This window comes from Rhipicephalus microplus, chromosome 10 (assembly GCF_043290135.1).
Source record: "Rhipicephalus microplus isolate Deutch F79 chromosome 10, USDA_Rmic, whole genome shotgun sequence".
NCBI lineage: Eukaryota > Metazoa > Arthropoda > Arachnida > Ixodida > Ixodidae > Rhipicephalus > Rhipicephalus microplus.
In genome coordinates this window covers 67,623,290-67,648,386 of record NC_134709.1, presented here as the reverse complement: position 1 = coordinate 67,648,386, position 25,097 = coordinate 67,623,290, and the positions used below count along the sequence as shown (strand labels likewise).

General features: G+C 48.3%; 1 protein-coding gene across 1 annotated transcript; it reads right to left on the bottom strand.

The window, feature by feature from the left end:
* Positions 1–1,574: 1,574 nt before the first annotated feature.
* LOC142774295 (phospholipid-transporting ATPase ABCA3-like) lies at positions 1,575–23,495 on the bottom strand. Its single transcript, XM_075874692.1, has 8 exons — positions 23,210–23,495; positions 21,695–21,883; positions 20,936–21,117; positions 20,579–20,704; positions 18,879–18,996; positions 10,331–10,485; positions 3,188–3,343; positions 1,575–1,865 (listed from the first exon to the last, which is right to left on the bottom strand). The coding sequence occupies exons 1-8, from the start codon at positions 23,493–23,495 to the stop codon at positions 1,575–1,577; spliced, it is 1,503 nt and encodes a 500-aa protein (XP_075730807.1).
* Between the last annotated feature and the right edge of the window lie 1,602 nt (positions 23,496–25,097).

Sequence of the window (25,097 nt, the reverse complement as noted above, 5' to 3'; positions counted from 1 at the left end):
CAACCTATGTTTCTAATATTTTTTTAGCGTGGGCCTGAATTCAGTACATAGGCTTTCGTGTATTCGCTTCCATTAGAAGGGGACCGTGACCTACGTGAATTAGCAAAACGAGTCCATATAACCACTAAGTCGTCATGGTGTGACTCTGCCGCTAATCGTTTGCTGACCATGAAAGAGAAGTATAGCCTGAAAATTTTTAATGTGAATACGCTTCTTAGTAGGGCTATGTCCGGCATTCTACGTTGTCCGCGGCGGTGTTCACGCGCCGGGAGGTGTTAGCTCTCCACTCTCACTCCCTCTCCCATACAACAGCTGCTGGCGCACACGCTTATTTTCGCCCCTAACAACCGGAGCAATTTGTGCGAGAGAGGATAGGGGAAGGCAAGTACAGTGATTCACCACTCCTTCTTTTGTCGTTCACTCTCTCTTCCGTGCACCCCACTCTACCATCCACTGGCGCCTCACTCTCAACCGTTCGCTGGCTGGAAGCGTGGAGACACGCGGATGTAGGACGCAGACAGCCTCTAGACCACGCCGACTTAACCTGACGGCGAGTAGTAGTCGTAGTAACAGACTTTTATTCAGCCAAATTTACAGGCCGAGCATTTCGACCGCCTGTGCGATCAGTCGACGCTGTTCTTCTTCCCCTTCGGCGCCGATCCAGTCGAGCCAGGAGGTGATGGAAAGAGATGGGGGAGGATAATAGCTGGATTGCTGAGCAGTTGGACAGCAAAACAGGCAGTGTGACAGGTCAGCGTATGGGGAGGGACAATTAGGACAGCAGGGGTTAGGAAGTTCAATTTGTCTATGTGTGTGTGTTAGCTGCCAGGAGGCAAAGCTTTATTTAACCAAGGGATTCGGGACCTACGTCCCGGGGTCCCCGCACGACCACACTGCACTAAGCGTTCATGAGTCAGTCTTCGGTTACACCCCCCAACACCCATACCTCTCACTACCCTCTAAATCTTCCCTTACCCTTCTTCCCCCTTCTGCGCCAAGTGACGCGGTTGTGGCGTCCTCTCCCGAGAGACAGTTACAGTGTCACTTAATTCCCACTCTTTATCTCTTTCATTTCAAGATTCTCTTCCCTCGCTGGCTGGGCACCTCTCAAGGACCTCCGGAAATGAATGCTCAAGACGCCTCTGTGAAACGCCAACGCCGAGCCGAGAACGCTGGTGCTTTCCTCTCCCGTCCGCTCGCTCCTCACTCTCGACTGTTCGCTGACTGGGCGCCTTTCAAGGCGATGGCAAAGGTCGGTGAAGGCGAACATCTGAAGGCAACGGCACTCTCTCTTCGCGCTCTAAATGCATTCACATTACCTCGCGATTCCTTTTTGAGAGGCGGGGGCATTTTTCGGGTGCTTCAGCCTTCTTTATTTATGTTCGTATATGTATATGCATGCGTGTGCGCATGTGCACACTTTAACACATCCCAATGATGCCTATGAGAGTACTTGCAAACGATGGAATCAAGTAAGACGCAAACATTTCAGGGAGGGAAGTTGAAACCCTCAAAGCAATGCTGTCTACGTCACAGCCATAGATAGACAAGGCATAAGCGGGTCAGCCCCTACATCAGTTCATGCGGCCCTGACCTTCAGCGTACCTGAAGTTCGGTAGCTTGGTGAACCGCAGGAAGAAGCCAGAGTCGAACCTGGTCTTGAGCCACGAGGGTGACCCGGCGCACACGACGCTTCCCTCGCGCATGATGACGAGCCTGTCCGCGAGGATCTCGGCCTCTTCGATGCTCTTAGTGGTGACAAGCACGCTGCTGCGCCGACTCAGGCGTGCAAGAACTTCCCACACCTGGTGGCGGCCCTTGGGGTCCATCAACCGGGTCGGGTCGGGAAAGATCACCAGGGGCGTCTGCGAATGCGTGGCGATGACCACGTTAATTCGAAGTTATTTCGGCACCTTCGTATAGATAAGAACCAGGACACTGCCGAAGCATTGACCCGTCATGGCAATTGACAAGGATTATTACAATTGTTGTTGTTTTGCGTACTAAAACCACCATATTATTACGAGGAACGCCGTTATGGGGGGTTCCGGAAATTTCTACTATCTGGACCTAGTGTGCACCTATATTTACGAACATACAAATCACCTCCATTGAAGTGCGGCCTTTGTGAACTTGATTTGATCGCGCGACCTTCTGGTCAGCGGTCAAACAAAATGAAAATGAGGGATTCGCAACTGGGTATGAAAACGCATTTGGTTCACGCAATGCGTGTTTAGGTTCCCTCCTTATTTTCTTAATGTTCGCTTTTCTTTCAAAAATTAAAAGAAAACACCTTAGGACTACTGAAGCTATGGAGCATGTGTCACGGGAATTCTCCTAGGAGAGCAATCGCAAGCTCGGTCACACACTCGGCGCCTTTGAAGAGCTACAGCGCCCTCATGACTCCAGCTATAGGCCCAAGTGCTTCAATACCTCCATCCCGGTTGTTATTGTTGCGCAGCCCCTTATGCAAACCATAATCCCCAACCAAAAGAATGCCCATATCCCACCCACCCTCTTTGAATGTGTGGAACCTTCATGAACAAGATTTCTTTGTATTTTAACTACTGTTTCCATGTTCGTCTAGAAGGTTCAGTCCAAGAGCGTCAGTATACGGTATTCCCTATATAATTAAGCACTGCGGTGCCACTGGCTTCTTCAAATCCCGCTCTTCCTTCGAGCCAATGACAAGCGTTCATCGCACAGCAAGTCTAAATGTGCAGTGCTGATAAATACACTAGCATGATGTCAGTGATACGAGACAAAGGCATTCAACGATTGGTGGGGAGTGCCGCCACCGAGCACCGCGACACTTGTGAAATGCACAACGATAGTGGCGAGGAGCACAGATTATTATACTCCTACGCACCTCACGTATAGACGGATTTCTTTGAGGTCACTGAAAGTACCATTTCGGACGACCAGCTTATGGGGAGGCGGCAATTCTGATGTCACATCAATGCTATAAAAACATGACATGCCGGTACTCTCATTTATTCACGCACAGAGAAGTCCTTGCCGCATCGTTCAAACACAGACGCAACTTGTTTGCCATCAAAGCCGCCATCGTGGAGTGCCGATTCCTTTTAGAAACTGCGTTCATGGCTTCACGTGCAAGTCATCTTTACGGACGCGTTCAGCCATAGCCTATACGTTAACATCTTCGCCGCAAAATTTGAGGCTTTACCTGTTCTACGGCGCAAGCCGTGATGGCGACGCACACGACCCGCTTCACCCGTGGTGGCAACGCGGACACCAGAGTGTCCTTGTACTGTTCGATGTTCAGCTGTCGCATCAGCATGGTGACGTACGCCTCGCCAGTGTTCACCGGCACCAGGCGCAGCTGCGCATTAGCGAAAGCAGCCACAATATTATATATATATATATATATATATATATATATATATATATATATATATATATATATATATATATATATATATATATATATATATATATATATATATATATATATATATATATTTCTTGGCATTATTGTCGGTTAGATCTTAATAATATTGTGTAAAAACACTGAAAAACGAGCCCTCAGGTATACACTTCTTTCCTTATTAACGAGGGTTAACGAGGGTCTCGTACTCGCAGACTTAGTGCCTTTGGGTTGTATACGGAGGATTATTGGTCAGCTGCCCACTCGTAACAAGTTCACGTGCTACGTGACGCCAAACAGGATCTAAAGAGTGTGCCACAATCGCCGCCATGGCTACTGGTGGCGCTGACTGACACTCCCACGTTTATTTCACATATAAACCCTATAAAGTGGCTGGGGAGATAGCTGTCGTGGTAGCTCAGTGGTAGAGCATCGAACGCGTCATTCAAAGGTCGCAGGTTCGGATCCTGCCCATGGCAAGTTATCTTTTCACCCACATTTCTTCATATTTACTTTACAATTTGGTCTAATATCTTCCCCTATACTTTCTTTAGATTTATTGTCTGTTAGATCTCATTAATATTGTGAAAAAATAGGTATACACTTCTCTCCTTATATATATATATATATATATATATATATATATATATATATATATATATATATATATATATTCACGGCAAGTTGTCTTTTCAGCCATTTTGCTTTCTTCAGATTTACATTACAATCGGCCTAATAACTTCCACTATAATTTCATTGGCATTATTGTCAGTTAGATATCATTAATATTGTGTCAAAACGAACCTTTAGGTATACACGTCTTTCCCATATGTATATACACACACACACACACACACACAGGTATATATATATATATATATATATATATATATATATATATATATATATATATATATATATATATATACAGGGAGAGAGAGAGAGGAGATATTATAGGTTACCTTTTTTAGCACTGCGGCTGATGTCTTGTCGCCAATCTCTATAACCAAAACCACGTGCGATACGAAGGACAAGGCTTCGCTTAATCCCGAAGTCAGGTGTTCAAATAAGTGTCGCACTGGTGTCAGTGGGCTATATGCTCGCAAGGGCGTAATATTGACGCAAGGTAGGCTGGCAACTATAGTAGCCAGCATCTGAAGAGGACAACGAAGTAGATCTGTGTGCGCGTGCTCTGGTGTTCGCGTTTCTGGCCCTTGGGTTGCGAAAGTAAACGCCCTATTTTGTACCTGCGTGCCTGTGTCTTTGTGACATTTTCTGGTGGAGGTGCTGGGTACGGTAGATGATACGGTCCCCTGAGAGCACCCCTGACGCAAGTCCATCGAGTAGCTCAGCCGAACTTACCCCTGTGCACGTACGTTCCAGCCGTCGTCTCCAGGGACTCGAGCCACAGCACGGTTTGCTGCCTGAACGTCAGAGGGCTATGAATCAAACCCCGCCTAACGTCACCGCGCCAGCACCAGCGCACCTGGTTATCAACCAGCCCAAGACGCCGAAGACATTTCATGGAGCTGCTTTTGAAGATGCCGACGACTGGCTCGAGCATTTCAACCGGGTCGCCGTCATCAACGATTGGACACCAGAGCGTAAGCTACGCTATGTGTACTGCTTCCTGGAGGACTCCGCGAAAACGTGGTTTGAGAACCATGAAGCAGCGCTTACGTCATGGGAGGAGTTTCAACGGCAGTTCCTCAAGGCATCTTCCCGAGAGGACAGGAAGGAGACAGCGGAGCGTGCTATAGAGGCAAGGGTTCAAGGCCCTAACGAAAGGGTGACGACCTACGTAGAGGACATGGATCGGCTTTTCAAGCGTGCGGAGCCCTCCATGTCCGAATCCAAGAAAGTTCGCCACCTAATGCGTGGTGTTAAAGAAGAGATTTTTGCCGGCCTGATTCGAAACCCGCCTGCGACACTTGTGGAGTTCCATGAGGAAGCCACTGCCATGGAGAGGGCCCTTCAACAGCGTGCCAGACAGTATAACCGTGGTGTAAACCCAAGTGAGGTCACTTCTGTCACTCTCGGCAATGACATCAGCGCGTTGCGAGAGCTTATCAGAGCTCTCATTAAGGAAGAGCTACAAAAGATGCAGGTGACTGCTTCACCTGCAGAGCAGCTCTCCGTTGCAGAGATGGTACGCGCCGAGCTACGGCAAGCCGTTCACGCTCTCCAACCATCCGAAGCGCCACAACAGAGGCACTGCGTCGAGATGACCTACGCGGAAGCAGTGCGACGTCGTCCATCGTGCAGTTCCACCAGCGTATGTTACCCCAATGAGCGACACGCTCAACAGATGGAGGTAGGCTTCCGCCCTCGCAGCTCACCGTTGATCGCCGAAGCAAGACCGAGAAAGAGTGACATCTGGCGTACACCCGACCACAGGCCCCTTTGCTTCCACTGCGGGGAAGCCGGACACGTCTACCGGACATGTCCATACCGTCGTGTGGGTCTCCGTGGATTTTCGCCTAATGCCCCTCGTCCACGACCTGGCGAGCGACCACAGGAAATAGAGAGTTTCATCTCGAATCGTCGCAGTATTGAACATCGGTCACAAGAGCCTCGCTCGTCGTCGCCTGCTCGCTACAGGTCACCGAGCCCAGCCTATTCACGCGGCGCTCCAAGACGCCGTTCACCCAGTCCTGCAAGTCGGGAAAACTGAGTTCAGCGACCTCCGGAGGTGAGGCCGCTGACGCTGACTCTACGGAAGATCCTCCACTACGACGACAGCGACAACAGCAAAAAGATGTACAGACGCAGTCAAACGGGATGCGAAGAGTGGTGACATCAAACATTGCGGTAACTGTGGACGACGAAGAAGTAATGGCGCTAATTGACACTGGAGCAGACACCTCTGTTATGAGCAAGGGTCTTGCCTGCAGGCTGAAGAAGGTTTCCACCCAGTGGGCTGGGTCGCAGATACGTACGGCAGGGGGCCATCTTCTTACTCCGGTGGGGCGGTGCACAGCGCGAGTCAGTATTCACGGATTTACGTATCTCGGAGATTTTATAATACTGCCGAGTTGCTCGAGGGACCTAATTCTCGGACTGGACTTTCTGCGTGATAATGGAGCCGTGATTGATTTGCAACAGTCGCAAGTGACGTTTTCTACGGCACACGCTTTAGCGCGCAACCCTCACGGCAGTTACGTCAATGCTCTGAGAATTGTTGACGATGACGTCACGTTACCGCCGAAGAGTAGCGTGTTCACCTTGCTAGCCTGCGACGTTTTCGACGACTTTGAAGGTATTGCTGAGGCAAATATCCCGCTGCTGCTCAAACGAAACATATGCATAGCCCGATGCCTTGTTCGGTTAGAGAATAAACGGTCTCGAGTTCTGCTGACCAACTTCAGCAATGAGTTTCAGCACGTTCCTAGAGGGACTACTGTCGCTTTCCTCAGTGAAATAGCCGACTTTTTCGATATCAGCACAATGGATACGACTTCACCACATGCAAAAGCTTGTGCTGACCTGGGAAGCCGCATTCACGTTAATCCAGACTTGCCAGATTCACGAAAAGAGCGGCTGCTAAACCTTGTGAGGGAATTCTCGGACTGTTTCTCCACAGCATCGAAAGTTCAGCGTACCACCGTTACAAAACACCGCATTGTTACCGAGGAGTCGGCGCGGCCTCTTCGCCAACATCCATACCGTGTGTCCCCGAAGGAAAGAGAGGTGATTAAGCGTCAAGTTCAAGAAATGCTGAATGATGACGTCATCCAACCCTCGACAAGTCCGTGGGCATCACCTGTTGTCTTAGTAAAGAAAAAAGACAACACACTACGCTTCTGCGTTGACTATCGACGGCTTAACAAAGTCACGAAACGCGACGTTTACCCCCTGCCACGGATTGATGACGCCTTAGACCGTCTACGCCACGCCCAGTTCTTCACATCACTAGATCTCAAGTCAGGGTACTGGCAAATTGAAGTTGACGAAGGCGACCGTGAGAAAACCGCGTTCGTGACGCCTGACGGGCTGTACGAATTTAAAGTGCTGCCTTTCGGTCTCTGTTCCGCTCCCGCCACGTTTCAACGCATGATGGATACTGTACTAGCTGGACTAAAGTGGCAGACGTGTCTTGTATACTTGGATGATGTCGTTGTGTTTTCAACCACATTTGACGAGCATATTTCAAGGCTAAAAAGTGTCCTCACTGCAATAAGGAGAGCGAACCTTACCATCAAGCCCGAAAAGTGCTACTTCGGCTATCAGGAACTCAAGTTTCTCGGCCACGTGGTTAGCCCGGGGGGTGTTCGACCAGATCCGGAGAAGTTGGCTGCCGTTGCCGATTTCCCTCGCCCGGGAGACAAAAAGGCTGTTCAGCGATTCCTCGGACTCTGTGCGTACTACCGCCGTTTTGTCGAAGGATTTTCGAAAATTGCGGAACCTCTTACAAGACTGACACGGCCAGATGTACCTTTCGTATGGACGGAAGAACAACAACAAGCCTTCGTAGAGCTGCGCAATCGACTGCAGACAGCTCCAGTGCTGGCACATTTCGACGACACTGCCGACACCGAGATCCACACAGACGCCAGCAACGTGGGAATCGGAGCCATTCTAGTTCAATGGCAGAACGGCGCAGAGCGTGTGATCGCTTACGCGAGCCACAGTCTCACAAAAGCAGAGGCTAATTACTCTACCACCGAAAAAGAGTGCCTAGCAGTCGTTTTGGCCATTAGCAAGTTTCGACCCTACCTATACGGCCGGCCATTTCGAGCGGTCAGTGACCACCATTCGCTCTGTTGGCTTGCCAATCTACGGAATCCATCAGGCCGCCTCGCCCGCTGGAGCCTCCGCCTTCAAGAGTACGACATAACGGTGGTCTACCGATCAGGACATAAGCATACAGATGCTGACTGCCTGTCTCGTGCTCCTATTTCCCCGACGTCATCTGACACTGAACAAGATTTACCGTTTCTTGGCATCGTCGATGTGGTGCAGATGGCTGAGCTTCAACGTGAGGACACTGAGCTACTTCCTGTCATCCAGCATCTTCAAGGAGAAGACGTTGTCGTCCCACGCCGACTCTCGCGTGGTTTGGCTACGTATTGCCTGCGGAACAATGTTCTCTACAAGAGAAATCTTGAGAGCAGCCAGGAAACTTTCCTCCTCGCCGTTCCAATGGCACTGCGTGAGGAAGTTTTGCAGGCGTGCCATGACGATCCTTCGGCTGGTCACTTAGGCTTTGCTCGGACATTAGCGCGCATCCGACAGAAGTACTACTGGCCACAGCTGTATTCGTCCGTTCAGCGCTATGTCCGCACCTGCCGTGACTGTCAGAGGCGTAAAGTTCCACCCGCAAAGCCCGCCGGTTTCCTCCAACCTTTAGATACACCTCGAGCACCATTTCAGCAAGTAGGAATGGATCTTCTTGGTCCCTTCCCTACGTCATCCTCAGAAAATAAGTGGATAATTGTCGCGACCGACTATCTGACTCGCTATGCAGAAACCAAAGCTGTGCCTAAGGGAACTGCAGTTGAAGTCGCCAGATTCTTTGTCCACGACATTGTTTTGCGCCATGGTGCACCTGCTGTTCTCATAACCGATCGCGGAGCAGCATTTACGGCAGAGTTATTGCAACAAGTCACCAAGCTGACGCACACCAACCACCGGAAAACAACAGCTTATCATCCCCAAACAAACGGCTTGACGGAGAGGTTAAACAAAACATTGGCCGACATGCTATCTATGTATGTTGACGTAGAGCACAAAACGTGGGATGAAATTTTGCCGTACGTCACGTTTGCCTATAACACCGCTGTGCAAGAGACCACAGACCTAACACCATTCGAGCTTGTTTATGGCCGTCGCGTCACAACACCGTTAGACGCTATGCTCCCTGTAGACCAGGACAACAGCGGAAATGACAGCGTTGACGACTTCGTTGAGAAAGCCGAGGGAGCCCGCCAGCTTGCACGGAACCGCATTCGCGCGCAGCAAGATATCGACGCTCGCCGTTACAACCAAGGCCGAAGGAGCGTCCACTATCAACCAGGTGACTATGTATGGGTGTGGACACCAGTTCGACATCGTGGGCTTTCGGAGAAGCTATTGCGGCGCTACTTTGGCCCTTACGAAGTTGTGCGCTGCCTCAGTGACGTGAATTACGAGGTAGTTCCCCAAAGCTCCGACACCAGTTTAAACCGAAGACGTCCACGTCCAGAAGTAGTCCATGTAGTACGGATGAAACCGTACCATACCCGCGACTTATGAACACTTCGAACTTTTTCCTTATTATCCACAACAGCGTGGGCTTTTTTTTTTCATTGACGTGATCATTTTTTTTCTTTCATGGCCACCTCTAGCATCTCAATCAATCGACCGGGACGGTCTCTCTTGAAAGGGGGGAATTGACGCAAGGTAGGCTGGCAACTATAGTAGCCAGCATCTGAAGAGGACAACGAAGTAGATCTGTGTGCGCGTGCTCTGGTGTTCGCGTTTCTGGCCCTTGGGTTGCGAAAGTAAACGCCCTATTTTGTACCTGCGTGCCTGTGTCTTTGTGACAATATTATAACTTATTGGAGAATTTTGTTCGTAATAATCTTTCGTTTGCAAATATACATGCTATGTTTCAGAGAAAACATTTCCCGTTCACAAATGTTCAACACAAAAGATAAAATAACCCAGTGAGTTCGTATTCTTCTTGATGACTTATTGGGATCGGTTCAGCCCTCTTATTGTGGCCACGTCAACCATGCTTACGGTTCAATGAAGCGTGAACTCATGCGACAGCGGAAGGCAAGCTAAAATAGGGGTCGCTCGAGCACGAGGTGGTCAGATTATGTCACTTCAGGCCACAGAGAAACGTCGCGGTTGGCTTGAAGCTTGTCTAAGATCTCAGTGGTGTCACAATTCTCATGGTGTCCCTTCAGGAATCAACTTAGCCTAATGACGTTTGGCGATTAGTGGGGCGTCACTCACGAACAAGAAGAAGAGCAGGTGCTCCTCGACGGTCATGTCATCGAACAGCTCTCGCTCTTCTGGACATACGCTTAAGTACTCCCACGCTCGGCCCGATAAACCGGAAGCGTCGAAGTTGCACACGTAAGCTTCTCCGCTTGTCGGACGCTGCCTCCCTGTAAAAACGAACACACTTATTGAAACATTTCCCTAGAATGCCAGCAGAAATCACTACATTGGTGTGTCCTCCACCAATGACTACATCTGTACAATTACACTGATCGAGTCATTCTGAGGAATGGCGGAAAAAGTCTCAATTTTCGTACCTATGGCGCTTCAAAACATTTAAATCCTAATAAGCGTCCCATGAGTAACATTCCTGCCATTACATTGACAAGGAGTTCCTATCACTCAACGGCGAGCTTATATGCGTGCATGATGAAGTCAGCCGTCGTCAAAAAACTTTGCATTCAGCCCCACAACATTGTGTGGGCAGAAACAGCTGATACAGAAAAAAATTACAAAAATTCATTTGTCTCCTTGCGCAGTCTTTCAGCCATCTCAAAAGGGTACTGATGAAAAAAATGGCCTCACGTTTTCTTGCTGCAGTGTGTTCCTGGGACCTGTTAATCGTAACACGACATATCATTTTCTGCAGCACGCGACAGACAAAGGCTCGTTATTACCTACTATAGTCGGTAATAACGAGCATTTGAAACCGAAACAGACACTATAGTGACTTTTGCGGTGTCAAAAGCGACAAGCCCCTGGGTGCTACTATCGCCACCTAGCGGGTACAACGCTCGATTACGTGAGAATACAACTATGACACCCTTCAACATGGTTTTCATGAACTAGTTTTTCGTACTGTAAACGGAATAGCAATGTCATCAAGCACAAAACTTTAAACGCGCTATGGCCACGGACTAGGGAGGAGAAAGCCTGACCAAAGAAAAACGTCGTAATAACATTTTGAAGTGTGCTCATGTGAGGAAAGTAGGGGGTCCCCAAGGGTCCCCTTTGAGGGTGTCAATATCGTGATGGAGTCCATCGCTCACGTAAACTTCAAGATTGATTTAAAATTGCTTCCAAGCTATATTCGCTATTGATATTTTGCAGATGATATACGCGTGCTCGCGGCCGAGAATTGATCACGCAGGCTATTTCGGCCACGAAATTTTGTGTAAGTAGCCCTTCAACTTTTGCTTGCATAACATATTAAGCAAAGAGAAAGGATACCTAGGGGTGATGTGGAGCATTGCGTTTTTGCGGCCCAAGCAGTCGTTTTTTTTTTTTTAATCAAGAAACTCGCTAGTAGACGCTACCTGCGTCGGCATTGCGAGTTGCCGCAGGGAGTAAAGCCTAGAAAAGAGAAGAGAGAATAAACTTTATTGAAGAATTAAAATTACGTGACTAATCCCGGGTGGAGCCCTCTTGTAGAGCCCCACTGGCCACAGCGGCTCGCCGGGCCTGGTCTAGGGTCACCAGTTGGCTCCCCAGTGCCAGCTCGGAAAGCCGTGCCTCCCAAGACCACGTTGTGAGTGTTTGTAGTGAGCGCACAAACCTAGATACTGCATTGGCTGGCCGCTCGGTACATTGGTAGGTTATGTGTGTAAGTGTGGCTGTGTGGTTACTACACCATGGGCATACCCCTGTTGTGTATATCTGTGGAAAAATTGCGTGTAGTTTTGATATGTGGGGGTATGTGTTCGTTTGGAGGTGGCGCCAATCCCGGGCTTGTTGGCTGCTTAAGTTCGGATGTGGAGGGGCGTACGTGCGTCTTGTAAGGCGTTGGTTTTCCAATATCTGCCTGCTTGTTACACTTTGCTCTTCATGATGCCCTGTGAGGTGTCCTGAGGAGAGTCCTGCGTCTCGGCCAGTAAGTCCGCGAGCTACGCAGTTTGCCTCCTCGTTCCCCCCCCCCAGGCCATCATGCCCTGGGCACCAAGTGACGCCATGTGCCTCCATCAACATGGACCCCAAAATATCAGTGACGCACCTTGGAAGTGTGCCTCTAAGGTATAAGCGACATGCAGCTTGTGAGTCTGTCAAAATATACGCTGAGCGCCCCCTTCTTTCGGCTTCTCTGATTGCCAAGGCTATGGCTGCTGCCTCTGCGGTGGCACTTGATCTGGTGCGTAGGGACGCGCAGGCCACGACTTTGCTTTGGTTAGTCACTGCCAATGCATATGCTTGTTTTCTGGAGCCTTGTGGTGGCGCGGGATAAAGACTGACGTCGGTAAAGTAAGCGTCTGGATCACTACTTCTCTGCAGGAGTTTTCGTGCTCGCGCTTGACGGCGCTTTTTGTTGTAGAGCGGGTGCATGTTTTTTGGAACTGGTTCCACGATTATTTGATCACGTATTTGCTTGGGTACAATGACTGTCTCATCGCCACAGTATTGAGGGGTGAGAGGGTATCCCAGCCTCTGTAGGAGTGTTCTTCCCTGGAGCGTAGTGGTGAGTCGTTCTCGCTGTGCGATTAGCGTGGCGGCGGCCAATTCTTCATACGTATTATGCATGCCGAGTCCCATGAGTTTTTCTGTGCTTGTGCTGTTCGGAAGTCGCAATGCTGCTTTGTACGCAATTCTGATGAGTCTGTCAATCTGCTCTATTTCGGGCTTGCGTGTTGATTGAAAGGGAAGAGCGAACGTGACTCGGCTGAGAACGAAGGCCTGTACAAGGCGTATCGTGTCGGCCTCTGTCATCCCATCATTACTTCGCGCAATTCTAGCTGTAAGGGATGCAATACTCTTTACGGTGTGTTTGAGTTTGCCTATTGCAGTCTTTACGCTGTTGTTTTCTTGCACGTGCATGCCTAATATTCGAGCTACTGGGGTCCTGTTGATGATCTGTCCGGCAATTTTTAGCTGCAGCGCGGGTGCACGGTTGGACCGAGTGCGTGGGGGTCTTATTTGCAAATATTCCGATTTGCTAGGTGCGCACGACATGCCTGCAGCAGTGAGGTAGCCTTGAATCATGTCTATAGCAGTTTGCAGTACATCTTATCGTTCTCCATAGGAGCCCTTTGTTGCCCATAGCGTAATATCGTCCGCGTAAAAGGCACAGCCCAGGTTTGGTACAGTCTCCAGCTGGAGGACTAGTTTCCGAAGGCCGATATTGAATAAAAATGGAGACAAGATGGAGCCCTGAGGTGTGCCTTTCAGTGGGAGGTCGTATGGTGATGATTTGGTACCAGCTATGCCAATCTGCGCCTTGCGATTTCCAAGAAAATCAGAGGCATAGTTGAATATGCGTTGTCCGCATCCTATGGCTGCAAGACCGTCTAGTATGGTAGAGTGCGCAATATTATCAAATGCTTTTTCGATGTCGAGTGCAACGAGTAGATTGTTGAGACTACCTGGCGCTGGGTTAAGCACTTCCTCTTTAAGCAGTAAGAAGATATCCTGGGTAGACACTCCTCGCCTAAATCCGTACATAGATGTTGGTAGAAGCCCCCGTTCTTCTGTGTATTGCTCAAGGCGAGTGAGTATAACTTTTTCGAAGAGCTTGCCAATGCATGACGTCAAAGAAATTGGTCGTAGCTGATCAAGGCTTCGCCGTTTGCCTGGTTTAGGTATGAGTACAACCTGTGCCAGTGTCCATTCTGCAGGTATCTTTCCACTCGGTGTCCAGACTTCCTGATTAAAGTGGTCTGTGATGGCTTGTAATGCTTCATCGCTGAGGTTCCGTACCATGGCATTTGTAATGCCATCCAATCCGGGCGCTGTATTTCTTTTGAAGCTTTGAGCCGCTGCATAAACCTCAGCAAAGGTTATGGGGGCGTCGAGCTCAGTGTTGGGTTCTCCATTGTATTCTTGACTGGGTGTTGGGCTAACGTTTCGCTTGCGTTCTCCTGTGTAGCGTTGTTTCAGCTCTTCTATTAACTGATCCGGATCACCTTGAAATTCCCCAGCTAGCCGTTGAAGGGTAGCGTTTGTTTCGGTTCTTGTTGCAGAGGGATCCAAAAGACTCCGTAGGATGTTCCACGTCTTTTTCGTGCTTAATGTGCCTTTTAAGGAATCGCAGAAGGTGCGCCAGTTGTTGTTGTAAAGTTCCTTTGAGTATGCGTTTACTTCCTCCGTGATTTTTGCTATACGGAGTCTGAGTTTCTTATTTAGCTTTTGTCGGCGCCACCGTTTCGTGAGGCCTCGACGAGCTTCCCAAAGATGTGTCAAGTGGGTGTCAATGGCAGGTGCGTCGGTAGTTGTTTGATATATCTTGGTGTTCTTGTCATAGAGACCCTTAATGTACGGTGTCCATTGGGCTATAGTTGTTGGCTTGGGCCCGTTTACTTCCTGTTGCTCTCTATATTTAGTCCAGTTAGTCAGTCTGGCTTTTCCGAGCGGGCGTCGCAGTCGAGCTGTTTCATATGTTATTTGCACAATATTGTGATCGCTACCCAGATTGTCGTCCAGCACACTCCAGCGCATGGTCGCGGCATTGTTCGTTATGGTAAGGTCGGGAGTGGTGTCCCTGTTGACACTGTTTCCTATACGAGTCGGTATGCCCGGTGTCGTGAGGAGTGTGTAGTCGTAGCGCTGTATCGCTTCTAAAAGTCGCGTACCTTTGGGTCTGTCTGCGCTATAACCCCATGTGGTGTGCCAAGCGTTGAAGTCCCCAGTGATGATCAAGCGGTCGCGTGGTTGAAGCTTGTTGTTCAAATAGTGGAAGATATTGCTGAATTCTGCTTTTCTGTCTTGTGGGGGACTGTATATGTTACATATAACCTGCCTCGGGCGTCCTTTCTTCGCTGGCCAGAGCGTTACGATAAGGTGTTGCGTCTCTTCGTTCGGTGCCGTTATGCATGTAGCTGCCAATTCTTTCCGGATGAGTGTTGCAATCTTAGGTGTATTTGGATCCATGTACAGTTTGTAGCCAGAAACTGTTTTAGGCCTGGCTCCCACCTCTTGCAAGCAGATTACGTCAGGAGGAACCAGCGCCGCCTTTATGTATAGAGTGAGTGTAGCGTGCTTGTTGTGCAGGGAACGACAGTTCCAAGACCATATAGTGAGATTCTCGTTTGCTATGCGTCGGTTAATTGCCATGATGCGAGGAGGTGGGTGTGCTTTCAGCGTCCGAGGTAAGCATGCTTTTGGCGTCGGACTCCTGGGACCGCGGTTGGCTCTGCTTACGTCGACGCTTCGTTTCTTTGTCGAGGCTTTCATGAACGTATCGCTTCAGGTCTTGAAATTCGACAAAGAACTGTTTCATTTGGGCTTCTGTTTGCTGCAGTATGTGCTGTTGCATTAGCTGCAGTTGTTGTTGTAAAGTGAGGTTTGTCGCTGTTTGTTCTGTTCCTATATTGGCTACAGGATCTCGTGGTGGTGTCGATTGCGGTTGGATGTGCCCATTGTCCCGTAGCTTTTCGCTTGGGTGGCTAGTTAGATTTTGAGAGGCCTGGACTGTAGTTTTCGGGGTGGCTCCCATTAATTGGGCCAGCTGTTTTTCGAGCCACATTATTTTGTTCTCGTATTTGTAAAGGCGTTGCTTAAGCTGTTTGTTTTCAGCGATTACTGCTTGATAGTGTACGTTTTGTGTGATGGGGGGAGTACATGCAGACTTGGGAGCCACGGCTTCCGCCCATCTTACCGGAAGTGATGATGCCTGTTGGGTGCATCCTTGATCCCCGCCGTTGCCTTTGGCTCCCCCTCCTGGAGGACCGCGGTGGAGGTTCTGCTGAGTCGGTGCTGGCGCGCTCTTCTTGGATGGCGAGTGCGGCTTTCTGCCCGGGGACCGTGAATGCGACCGGGAACTGTGCTTGTCATCGGCTGACTTGTAGGCGTTTTCTTCCTCTTCGGAGGAGAGCCAGCGGAGATTCTTGGTCCTCGGTGGGTCGTTGCTAGTGCCCTGTTGAAGCTTATCACTGTAGCCGGCTTGTACTTGCGGCTGTTTAGGCTTCGGCGGCTTAAGTCTTTTTTGCAAGTTGGATCTCCTGTGGGGTGAGCTTCCCCGCACGAGGCGCAACTAATAGAACACGGATGTCCATCCGTTGGATTAGTCAGTCCACACAGCCGGCAAATGGGGCGATCCGGATGCGGGCAAACGTCCGCGCGGTGTCCTTTTTCTCGGCAGACCTTGCAGACTTGAATCGTAGGTCGGAAGGGGTAGCAGCGGAGTTCACCCCCGTAATAGTAGACGGTACGAGGTAGCGTTGGACCGAAAAATGTAATGGCTGCGCTTTTCGTTGTGCCTATCATTCTGGCAGTGATGATCTCCACACCGTGCGTTCTGACACGTAGGTGCGCCATGAGAGTTTCGGTTGAGGTGTTCATCGGCACGCCGTGAATCACCCCTCTCAGAGTATCGTCTCCATTTGCGGCGTAGGCACGGACAGCGTGAGCCCTGCCGTTAAGCACAAGGGCGCGTATCAGACGCACTTTGTCCGCCACTTCCTCATATTTGGTCGACAGAATCGCTATGTTTGACCCTGGGTTGATTCTAAGGATGAAATGGTCATCTCTGATGCCAGCTTGGCATGCCTCGATGATTGCTTGCGCAAGCGTAGGAGTCAGAATGTTTCTCAGCGGGAGGCCCTGGTTTGGACGAATGACGATCTTGTAATCGTCATTCGGCAGCGGCGGTAGCTTTGGCAATTTCTTGAATGTTGGCGTGCCTGTCTTAACTTGGTCCTGGAGCCCTGCGCTGCCGCGCCTCCGCTCCAGTGCCTCTTGCTTGCGTTTCTTGGTGGATTTCGCTGCCTGCCAGCTAGCGTCCTCTTCTGCGTGCGATTGAGCGCCGATAGCGTCTCGGCTCACCGTATCGTGGTCACCCTGGAGTTGATCCATTTGGTCGTCTGCTGTACCATCCTGGTCTAGGAGGTGGTATTGTTGGTCGGTCGCCGCGTTGAGAGCCATAGCTGGATGAAGCTCCGACGCGGGCGTCCCCAGCGTCGGTGCAGCTGCCGGCGGCTCCCCAGGTCAGCGTTTGGTGAGCGTCCTAGGGGTGACGAGCTTTCTGAAGTCCTTTGGCACCTCCAAGTGGCAAGAAATCCTCTTGAGTGGTGCCCAGGCGTTCCTCGGAACTTCTTGAAGCTGATAGTAACGTTTTTGAGTGGTTGCAGACGGAAAACACCTCTAAAAATCATGAGAATCCAGAGCGCGAAGCGAGCGCGTCTGCACTACTTCGAGCCCCCTGGCGGTCTCCTAAAGCCTAGAAGAGATGGAGAGCGAGCGTATGTTAGCAGACGCTCCCTTCGTCGGCGTTGTGAGGCAGGTGAGGGGGAGCGCAGCAGAAGAGAGAGAGGGATGCGCATGAACAATGGGGGAGCGAGCGTAAGCACGCTGTAGGGGAGAAGGGGAGAGAGTAACGCTAGCTGTCGAAGAGAGGGAAGGAGGAGAATCGCGCTTGCGTAGTGTGAGCGCGGATGCCGGACGCGTGACATACCCGCGAGCGAGAGATGCTCTGCATGTAAAACAAAATCGGAGCATCTACGCGCTGGTGTTGCAAAGACGGGGGACAGGTAAGCAGGCAACTTTCCCCACTCCAAATCATCCCTTCCGTTCCCGCCATCACCGTTTTTCTATACTCCAGTATGCACGCCTATGATATGCCTTACCATCTGAACTCCCCCTAACTCCTCCCTTTCTTATCCCAACTCCGTACATGGCCATTCTGTGCTTTTTTTGTCTCCTTGTCTATTTCTTTTTGTTTTTTTTTCTTTTCTTTGTCTCCCTCTGTTACTCTCTTCATCTTTTTCTTGGTCTCTCCTCTTTAGCAAATCAATGGTATGGTTTCCATCAGTACTTGATCGGCTAGAGTGCCTGGATATCCGAGTGTTACGACACTCGCCATCGAATCATAGTCACCCGAGTTCCAATCCAACCTCACAAATGAATTTTATACCGCTTTCTTAATTTGTTTTTCTTCCTTTCTTCTTCCATCATGGTGCTCCGTCACGTTGCCTAGCAACGTGTGGGGCACCGCCGGACCTAGCTCGAGCTAAAACAGCCTCGCTCCTAAAAACTGAATTAGCTACCATAATTTGATGCCAGTCATAAGTTCGCCAAATGCGCTTCATACGCCCTTGGTGGTGTTAAAGTTGATTGCAGAACTTTTAGTTTACATAATATACAAGTTAACCGCATAAAAGATGCTTCACAAAGACGGTTCCCGGTGTGATTGTCATCTGGTTTGACAGCAACATCGGTAAAAATTAGGTTCAGTACAAATCGATTCATACAGAGAGATACTCAAAGAATCATGATGCCTATACACACAGTGTAGTTACGTATTTTTTTTTCAGGAATTGCAGTCAGCGAGGCTTTCGAGATCCGTCCGTTGTGAACCATCGCTGCTTCCATAAACACTAGAGTCAGAGCCTCCTCTATGGCCGATTTCCGCAAGAAACTATGCTTGTGTCATTTGCCCTACGAGACTTGGTAAGCTATTAATTTTCAGAGCTGGAAATGTATTTTTTTGTCAAGGTTTGGCTTGAATGTCGGAGTTTCATGACCACGCACGCTAAAAAGTCCTTCAGAAGCAATCCCAACTTTACATGTGCCAAAAGCTTGACAGCACAGTGGGCGCACTTTCCTGCTGGAAAGTGGTAAGTGAACAATGACAACTCACCAGTGATAATATCAAGAAGAGTCACGTGCCCACAATCTTGTGGTCCAAGTATCACAGTGATCTGCTTGTTGTAGATCGTGAGGATGATATTCTTGATGTCACCAGTTGCCTTGTTGGTCTGTTCAAAAAACTTACAGTGAGTTCGCAAAACTAGCATGGACATCACGCCTTCAAACAAGCTTAAGTCTATCGCGACTGTGTTCAACAACGCCATGACTAATCTGCAATTGCATGTTAATCATATTATCTTGGAGCCGAACTTAGCTAACTCTTTGTCATGCAATGCTCTCATAAAGATCACGACGTCATTGTATTCCTGTGAGCACGTGCTCCCATTAAGCTGAACAAATGTCTAGCTTGGCCTAGTTTAAAAACGCTTGGTCTAGTTTGAACGGAACACAGCTCTTCTTACACCGCACCAAGGTAACATGGAATGCAGCTTCTCTTCTAAATTTTGATCTCTGTCACTGCAATAGGTACTGTTTCAACATACGTCACCACTTTATTTCAGCGAACATGCTGGTAATCCAGTGTATTAAAATTGAAATTTTCTTACACAAAAGAAGTTGTGATAAGGTTGGGTAGGAGCGAAAGAGGACGAGACTGTTGCCATGTCACTTCCTTATACCAACACTTAACACTGGTGAAATTGTGAAACTGCTAAATGCTATTTTCATTGACTATGCGGTTCCGCATTGTAAAACTATTGAAACTTAGAAATCAGTGTATTTAAAGGTATCAAATATTCAAGAAATATAACATTGTTATGCCAGTATTTTCTTAATAAAAAGGAAAGTAAGGATGGAATGGTGGGGCTTATTTCTTTATAGCGCAACAGTACATTGCACGCTTCTGGACGTTCACTCAGTGAGGAGTACGCAAGCGAGTACTTTGTGCGCCTTCTCGAATACAGTAATGAAACAAGAGAATATAAGATTTGATGAGCAAGTACGAATGCAGGTTCCTTGAAGGTTGGAAAGCAAACTTTCTTCTGAGCTTCCACATAGTTAAATCAATGACAGTTCCTCTTATCTCTTCTGAGCTCACCTCCACCTTGAGGGCTTAATCCTGTGGACTTGCGCGGAATCGATGAGTTGAAATCAATGCCAGCTGTTTTATAGATTAGTCATTCACACTCGCTGTACAATCTCTTAACCTTGTGGCTATATATCTTAGGCGCCAGCGCAAATACACCGGTAGGCCCGTTGGCCCAATAGTTTGATAGCTGACTGACTGACTGACTGATTGATTGATTGATTGATTGATTGATTGATTGATTGATTGATTGATTGATTGATTGATTGATTTATATGTCGGCTTTAGCGTCCCAAAATCACCATTTGGTTCTGAGAGATGCCTAGTGGAGGGCTCCGCAAATTTCGGCCACCTGGGGTCCTTTAACATTGGCCCCATAGTTCTAATTCCTCAGGACAAAGGTTTTTTTCAGCCACGTCATCTTTTTGAAAATCCGAATAGGTTTCCGAAACAGCTTCAGACTACGCACATACTTTTAATCCCGTCCCGAAAGATGTGATAGATAACTAAGAGAGGAATCTCACGTTTTCAGACTTTATCTAGCACTTTACGTGCGAAGAGATTAAAGCTATCTATTGCTTGACAACATTTTTTCGTCATCAAAACCAATATAGGCTCGAGATATTCTAAAGAAATTATTCGTATCACAATTTGACCCAACTCACGGCGCTCAAGTCAATCAAGTGGACGATCGCGTCGGTGTTCTTGGGGTCTGCTTCGAAGTAACTTTTGTCCTGTGCGTAGTTCATATTTCGAATGTTCCACTTCCTGTATGGAGACCAGTAGTCGGTCTGCAAAAAGGAAAGTCGCCACCAATCACACAGTGATTCAAAACATTCGCTATCACGTCTATGAATGAGATATATCGGAACTGTTCGACCAACAAGCGAGACACAGTGGTGCAACGGCCACAAAAGTTGATATGAAAGCAATTGCTGAATCATTATCAGCGCTTCGGGCGTACAGAAAGGAAACCAACAAAAACACCAAGAAGGTCCGAAACCCCAGCACTGTGTACGTACGGAGAATATGAAGTAGAAAGGCTTGGGGACGCCGTATCCCCAGGGCACCACGTTGTCCAGGTACCAGATGAGGCCCACGAGGACGAGTGCCGCAGACAGGCTGAGCAGGCAGAGCTCGCCTACGCTCACGTTGTCCAGCGTGGTGCCGCTGTCGAAGATGTTCCTCCACGTCAGCTGAACCCCTGCATGCGCGACGAGAGATGGTGATGTGGTTGGTGCACAGCCAACACACCCGTATATAGCCATTGTGCCAGAGAAGAGAGCAAGTCGTGCCGTGCAAGTAAAGAACTGTTGACAACGTATAGTACTGACTATTGCTTTGCAGGTGCGAAAGCCACCGGTGCTTATTCAGTATTGTCTTTACTGTCTCTCTCTCCAGAACGTGCGAGCTTCATCAGTAACCAACTAAAGACATCGATTTAACATGTCTTTGAGCACAGAAACCAAGTTATGCAGTGTACATACAGATGCTACAGTTCCAAAAACCGCGCTGTGCATGGCATGCGTCTCAATTAACGTGATACGATAAAGCTTTAGTGAATGCATGGTTGATTCCTCCTTCACAGGAATTGGTATAACACGAAAGTGAAACATGCCTTCGCAGAATTTCGTTTATTGTACATTATACAATAACTTGATCAATGACTATTGGTGTGTGACAGCTATAGAACCATTTCCTTTTTTTTTTTGAGGTCGTGCTGCCCGATATTTATAACACCCTGTTAGTTAACAATGTTTCAGATTACTGCAGGCACTCACCGTATTTTTCGAAGCGCTCGATGGCCCGCAGGCACCAGTGCAAGTACATGACTGGGCTGAGCGCCGAGATCAGCTTGGTGGACCTGGAGATCAGGTAATAGCCGAGCCCGAACGGGTTCTGAAGCTGCGCGTATGGCAACAGGCACAGCGCGAACCAGTAGACGACGGCGGCCGCGAACGCCACCACGGCTGCATTGGACAAGCACAGGGGGTCGTTCTCGAATGAGACAACGTGACCAACCCTCATTATAGCATTGCACTTGTGGTGCTGATAGCGCGATTATTGTCACACCAAAGTAGCTGTGATTGGGGCCCACAAGTCCAAGTGGCTGTTTTGGGGTATAGGCATTGCTTCTTGTGCTAACTACATTGAAATATCAGTTTGCTTTCTTCTGACCTTGTGCTGCATCACTCAACGAAAAATTAACACTACATTATTGATTAAGTGATTTTCATTACGGTAAGCAACTCTTATGAAAATGACCCGATTTTTCATTTTCGGACTATGACCGAATGATCGACTCTATTGATCATCAATGGTTCCGCAATACTCATTGACTTGCTTCAATACTTCGTGGACAATATTTTTGTTGAGCACTTTGCAATAAAAATGTAGTTGACTCATTTCTATTGAAATATCATTGAGGAAGTATTTCGTAAACTGTTTCTGTTTTTTCTATATTGAGTTCATTGATGGCTTTTCAATTGAAAGTCGTGGGCCAATTTTCAATCTTCGTCAACAATTTCCTCAACGGTATGTTAATTGAACCACCATGTACTCTCAATGCGATCTGTCGTCATTGCTCAATAACTTGTATTTGTTTTTTATTAAGAACTTTTGTAAGAGAAGAGTTAGTGTATGAACTTTATTATGACTACTTGTGCAGTTCAAGCATCACCGCGGTGGTCTAGTGGCTAAGGTACTCGGCTGCTGACCCGCTTGTCGTGGGTTCGAATGCCGGCTGTGGCGGTTGTATTTCCGATGGAGGCGGAAATGTTGTAGGCCCGTGTGCTCAGATTTGGCTGCACGTTAAAGAACCCCAGGAGGTCGAAATATCCGGAGCCCTCCACTACGGCGTCTCTCATAATCATATGGTGGTTTGGGGACGTTAAACCCCACATATCTATCAATTGTGCAGTTCATACTCAGTAAAGCAAAAGAAACGAAGCAAATAACTCAACTGTAAACTGGACCAGAGATAACCATAGCACGACGTAGGTGCCTAGCAAAGACTCTTGTGTGCAGACCAGGAATGGCAGAGCATGGCCGTACATTTCGTGTTTGTGCGTCAAGCATTTGTCGGGAGTCGTTTTTGCGGCGTTGACAGTATAGAATGTAAAGCTGCTCATAGGTGACACTGCATATTTACGCTATACCAGCGTTATGGAAAGCGTTCAGTTATTCTGGTGCGTGGCTACTGCGTTGCAGAGAGAACCAGGGCTGTTTGCCCTAAATTCGTTTTCTGCATCTCGTCATGTCTAGCTGCCCTCAAAGCGCCATTTGGAGCCGCTTACGTCCCCAGAGGAACACGGAGAGTAGCATGGCGTGCAGGATGGTAAGCACGCCGAAGAGCAGCAGCACGGCCATGATGACCACCGGGTTGGCGAACTCGATGAACGCCGTGCCGTTGCCGTTTGGGATGACGAACAGCGGCACGTACATGAGCAGCACAGCGCAGAGGACTACGAAGCCGGACTCGAAGAAGTGGCCCATCCAGTAGGCCACGTCACTCAGTCCCGCGCGACGGAGCATCTCCTGGACGCAGAAATTGAACGCATGCAGCTTCTGCTGAGGCGACATGCTCATCTCATCGCATCACACCGAATAATATACGTTTATATTGCTAAATAAACCAATAAGTGGCACTACATAGGCTCGGCGTTACAAGTACAGGCATGTGACGTCACTCCAAAATACAAGTTACGTCATTCAAGATGGATGAGCAGGCAGTGATAGTTGAAAATTTGGTATTAAAGGCCGTTCGAATCTAATGCTGCACTGAGGGAAAAATTGAGCTTTCCTTAAGCTTCGCCTTTAATGGTTCGATGCTTTAGCGATATTCAGTCCCTAGTGAGTATACTTGAACTACTGAGTGCATATAATTCTCATTGCATGATGTTACTCGAGAAGTTTAAATTGCGGATTACCTAAATTTAATCAATAAAGTGGCTTGGGTCAGTGAACCTCCCACATATCGCTGAATTCTGTATAACGGCCAGTACAAGGCTTTAAACCACGAGCAGTTTTGCGCATGAATTGTTTTCGAACTTGCTGTGCACACTCTTCAGGGTCTCAGTGAATACGCTCAGTACCATGTGTGCCTCTTGTGGTGGGTGGTCAGTTGTTAACGACAATGTAGTTATAACCACATTTTGGACACACGATGACAATTTACGCTTTCACCAAGCAATTTAACTGTAACATTAAGTGTAGTATTGTGAAGCCTGTATACAGGAAACGTGTGTTTGTAAAGCATGAGTGTCCTTTTCACTGCCTTTCAAAGCAAGGAAAGTGCTTTTCGCTTTATTCCCAAGCCGGTCCGTGCCTGTTGGTTAGAACACCTACTTGCCCTGCCAACCACCCGGGTTTGATCCTCACCTGCATCTTTCCTGGTTTTTCGGTCACGGGCAAGGCGATTTTTGGCTCTCAACTAACAACGCCGACGATAAAGCCACTATTTCTTCAAAACGAGCTCTTTAACGCTTTCGCATTAAAGTGAACAAAAGTAATGGCATGGTTAAGAGGGTTCAATGATTGATCATGGCTACCGTGATGATGTGTGAGGGCAAGATTAACGATGTGAGAGGGATGGCCACGATGACTGTACAGATCATCTGCGGAATAAAGACGGCATGGAAATGCAACGGCGAAGACAGACAGAAGGCGTACTCAACTGTTAGAGACGGTACACAGTCTCTGTAATGACAAGTGGAATGAATGAATATGGCAGCATGGTTTCAGAACTGCTTCCAGGAAAACGGTCACAACAAGGAGGAGTATTGGTGAAAAACCATTGAAGATTCAAAATCACTTGCGAAATGGAGAGATGCAAGCGAAAACCTGCTTTGTTTCATAAGTAAAAAAATTGTGGCTTCCGGTGTCGACAGATGTCGGCACATACACAACTGTTCGGTCACGTGACCAAACGATGGCGTCTTTGCCCCATACTTATGACGACGTCATGATGTCACACTACGGTGACTATCATATGTGAATGTTACTATGTGAACGTTTGTGTAATTGTTGACTATCATATGTGAACTTTGTGTGTGAACGCTATAGTGCAAGGAGTCCCGTGCTATAGCATGCACATGTCTCCGTCTTCTCATAGCGTTAGCTAATGGGATTTATCATGAGCTTGAAGAGTCTTACGGAGAAAGTTTTTTTTTTCTTTTTTTCAGT

Bases quoted from the DNA above. Each gene is read 5' to 3' on its own strand.
- LOC142774295 (XM_075874692.1), bottom strand. From the start codon at position 23,495: ATGTCGCCTCAGCAGAAGCTGCATGCGTTCAATTTCTGCGTCCAGGAG. The intron at 21,118-21,694 runs GTGAGTGCCTGC...TCGCGCATGCAG, and splicing joins CGAGCGCTTCGAAAAATACG to GGGTTCAGCTGACGTGGAGG. The intron at 1,866-3,187 runs GTAAAGCCTCAA...ACGCATTCGCAG, and splicing joins CGGCTTGCGCCGTAGAACAG to ACGCCCCTGGTGATCTTTCC.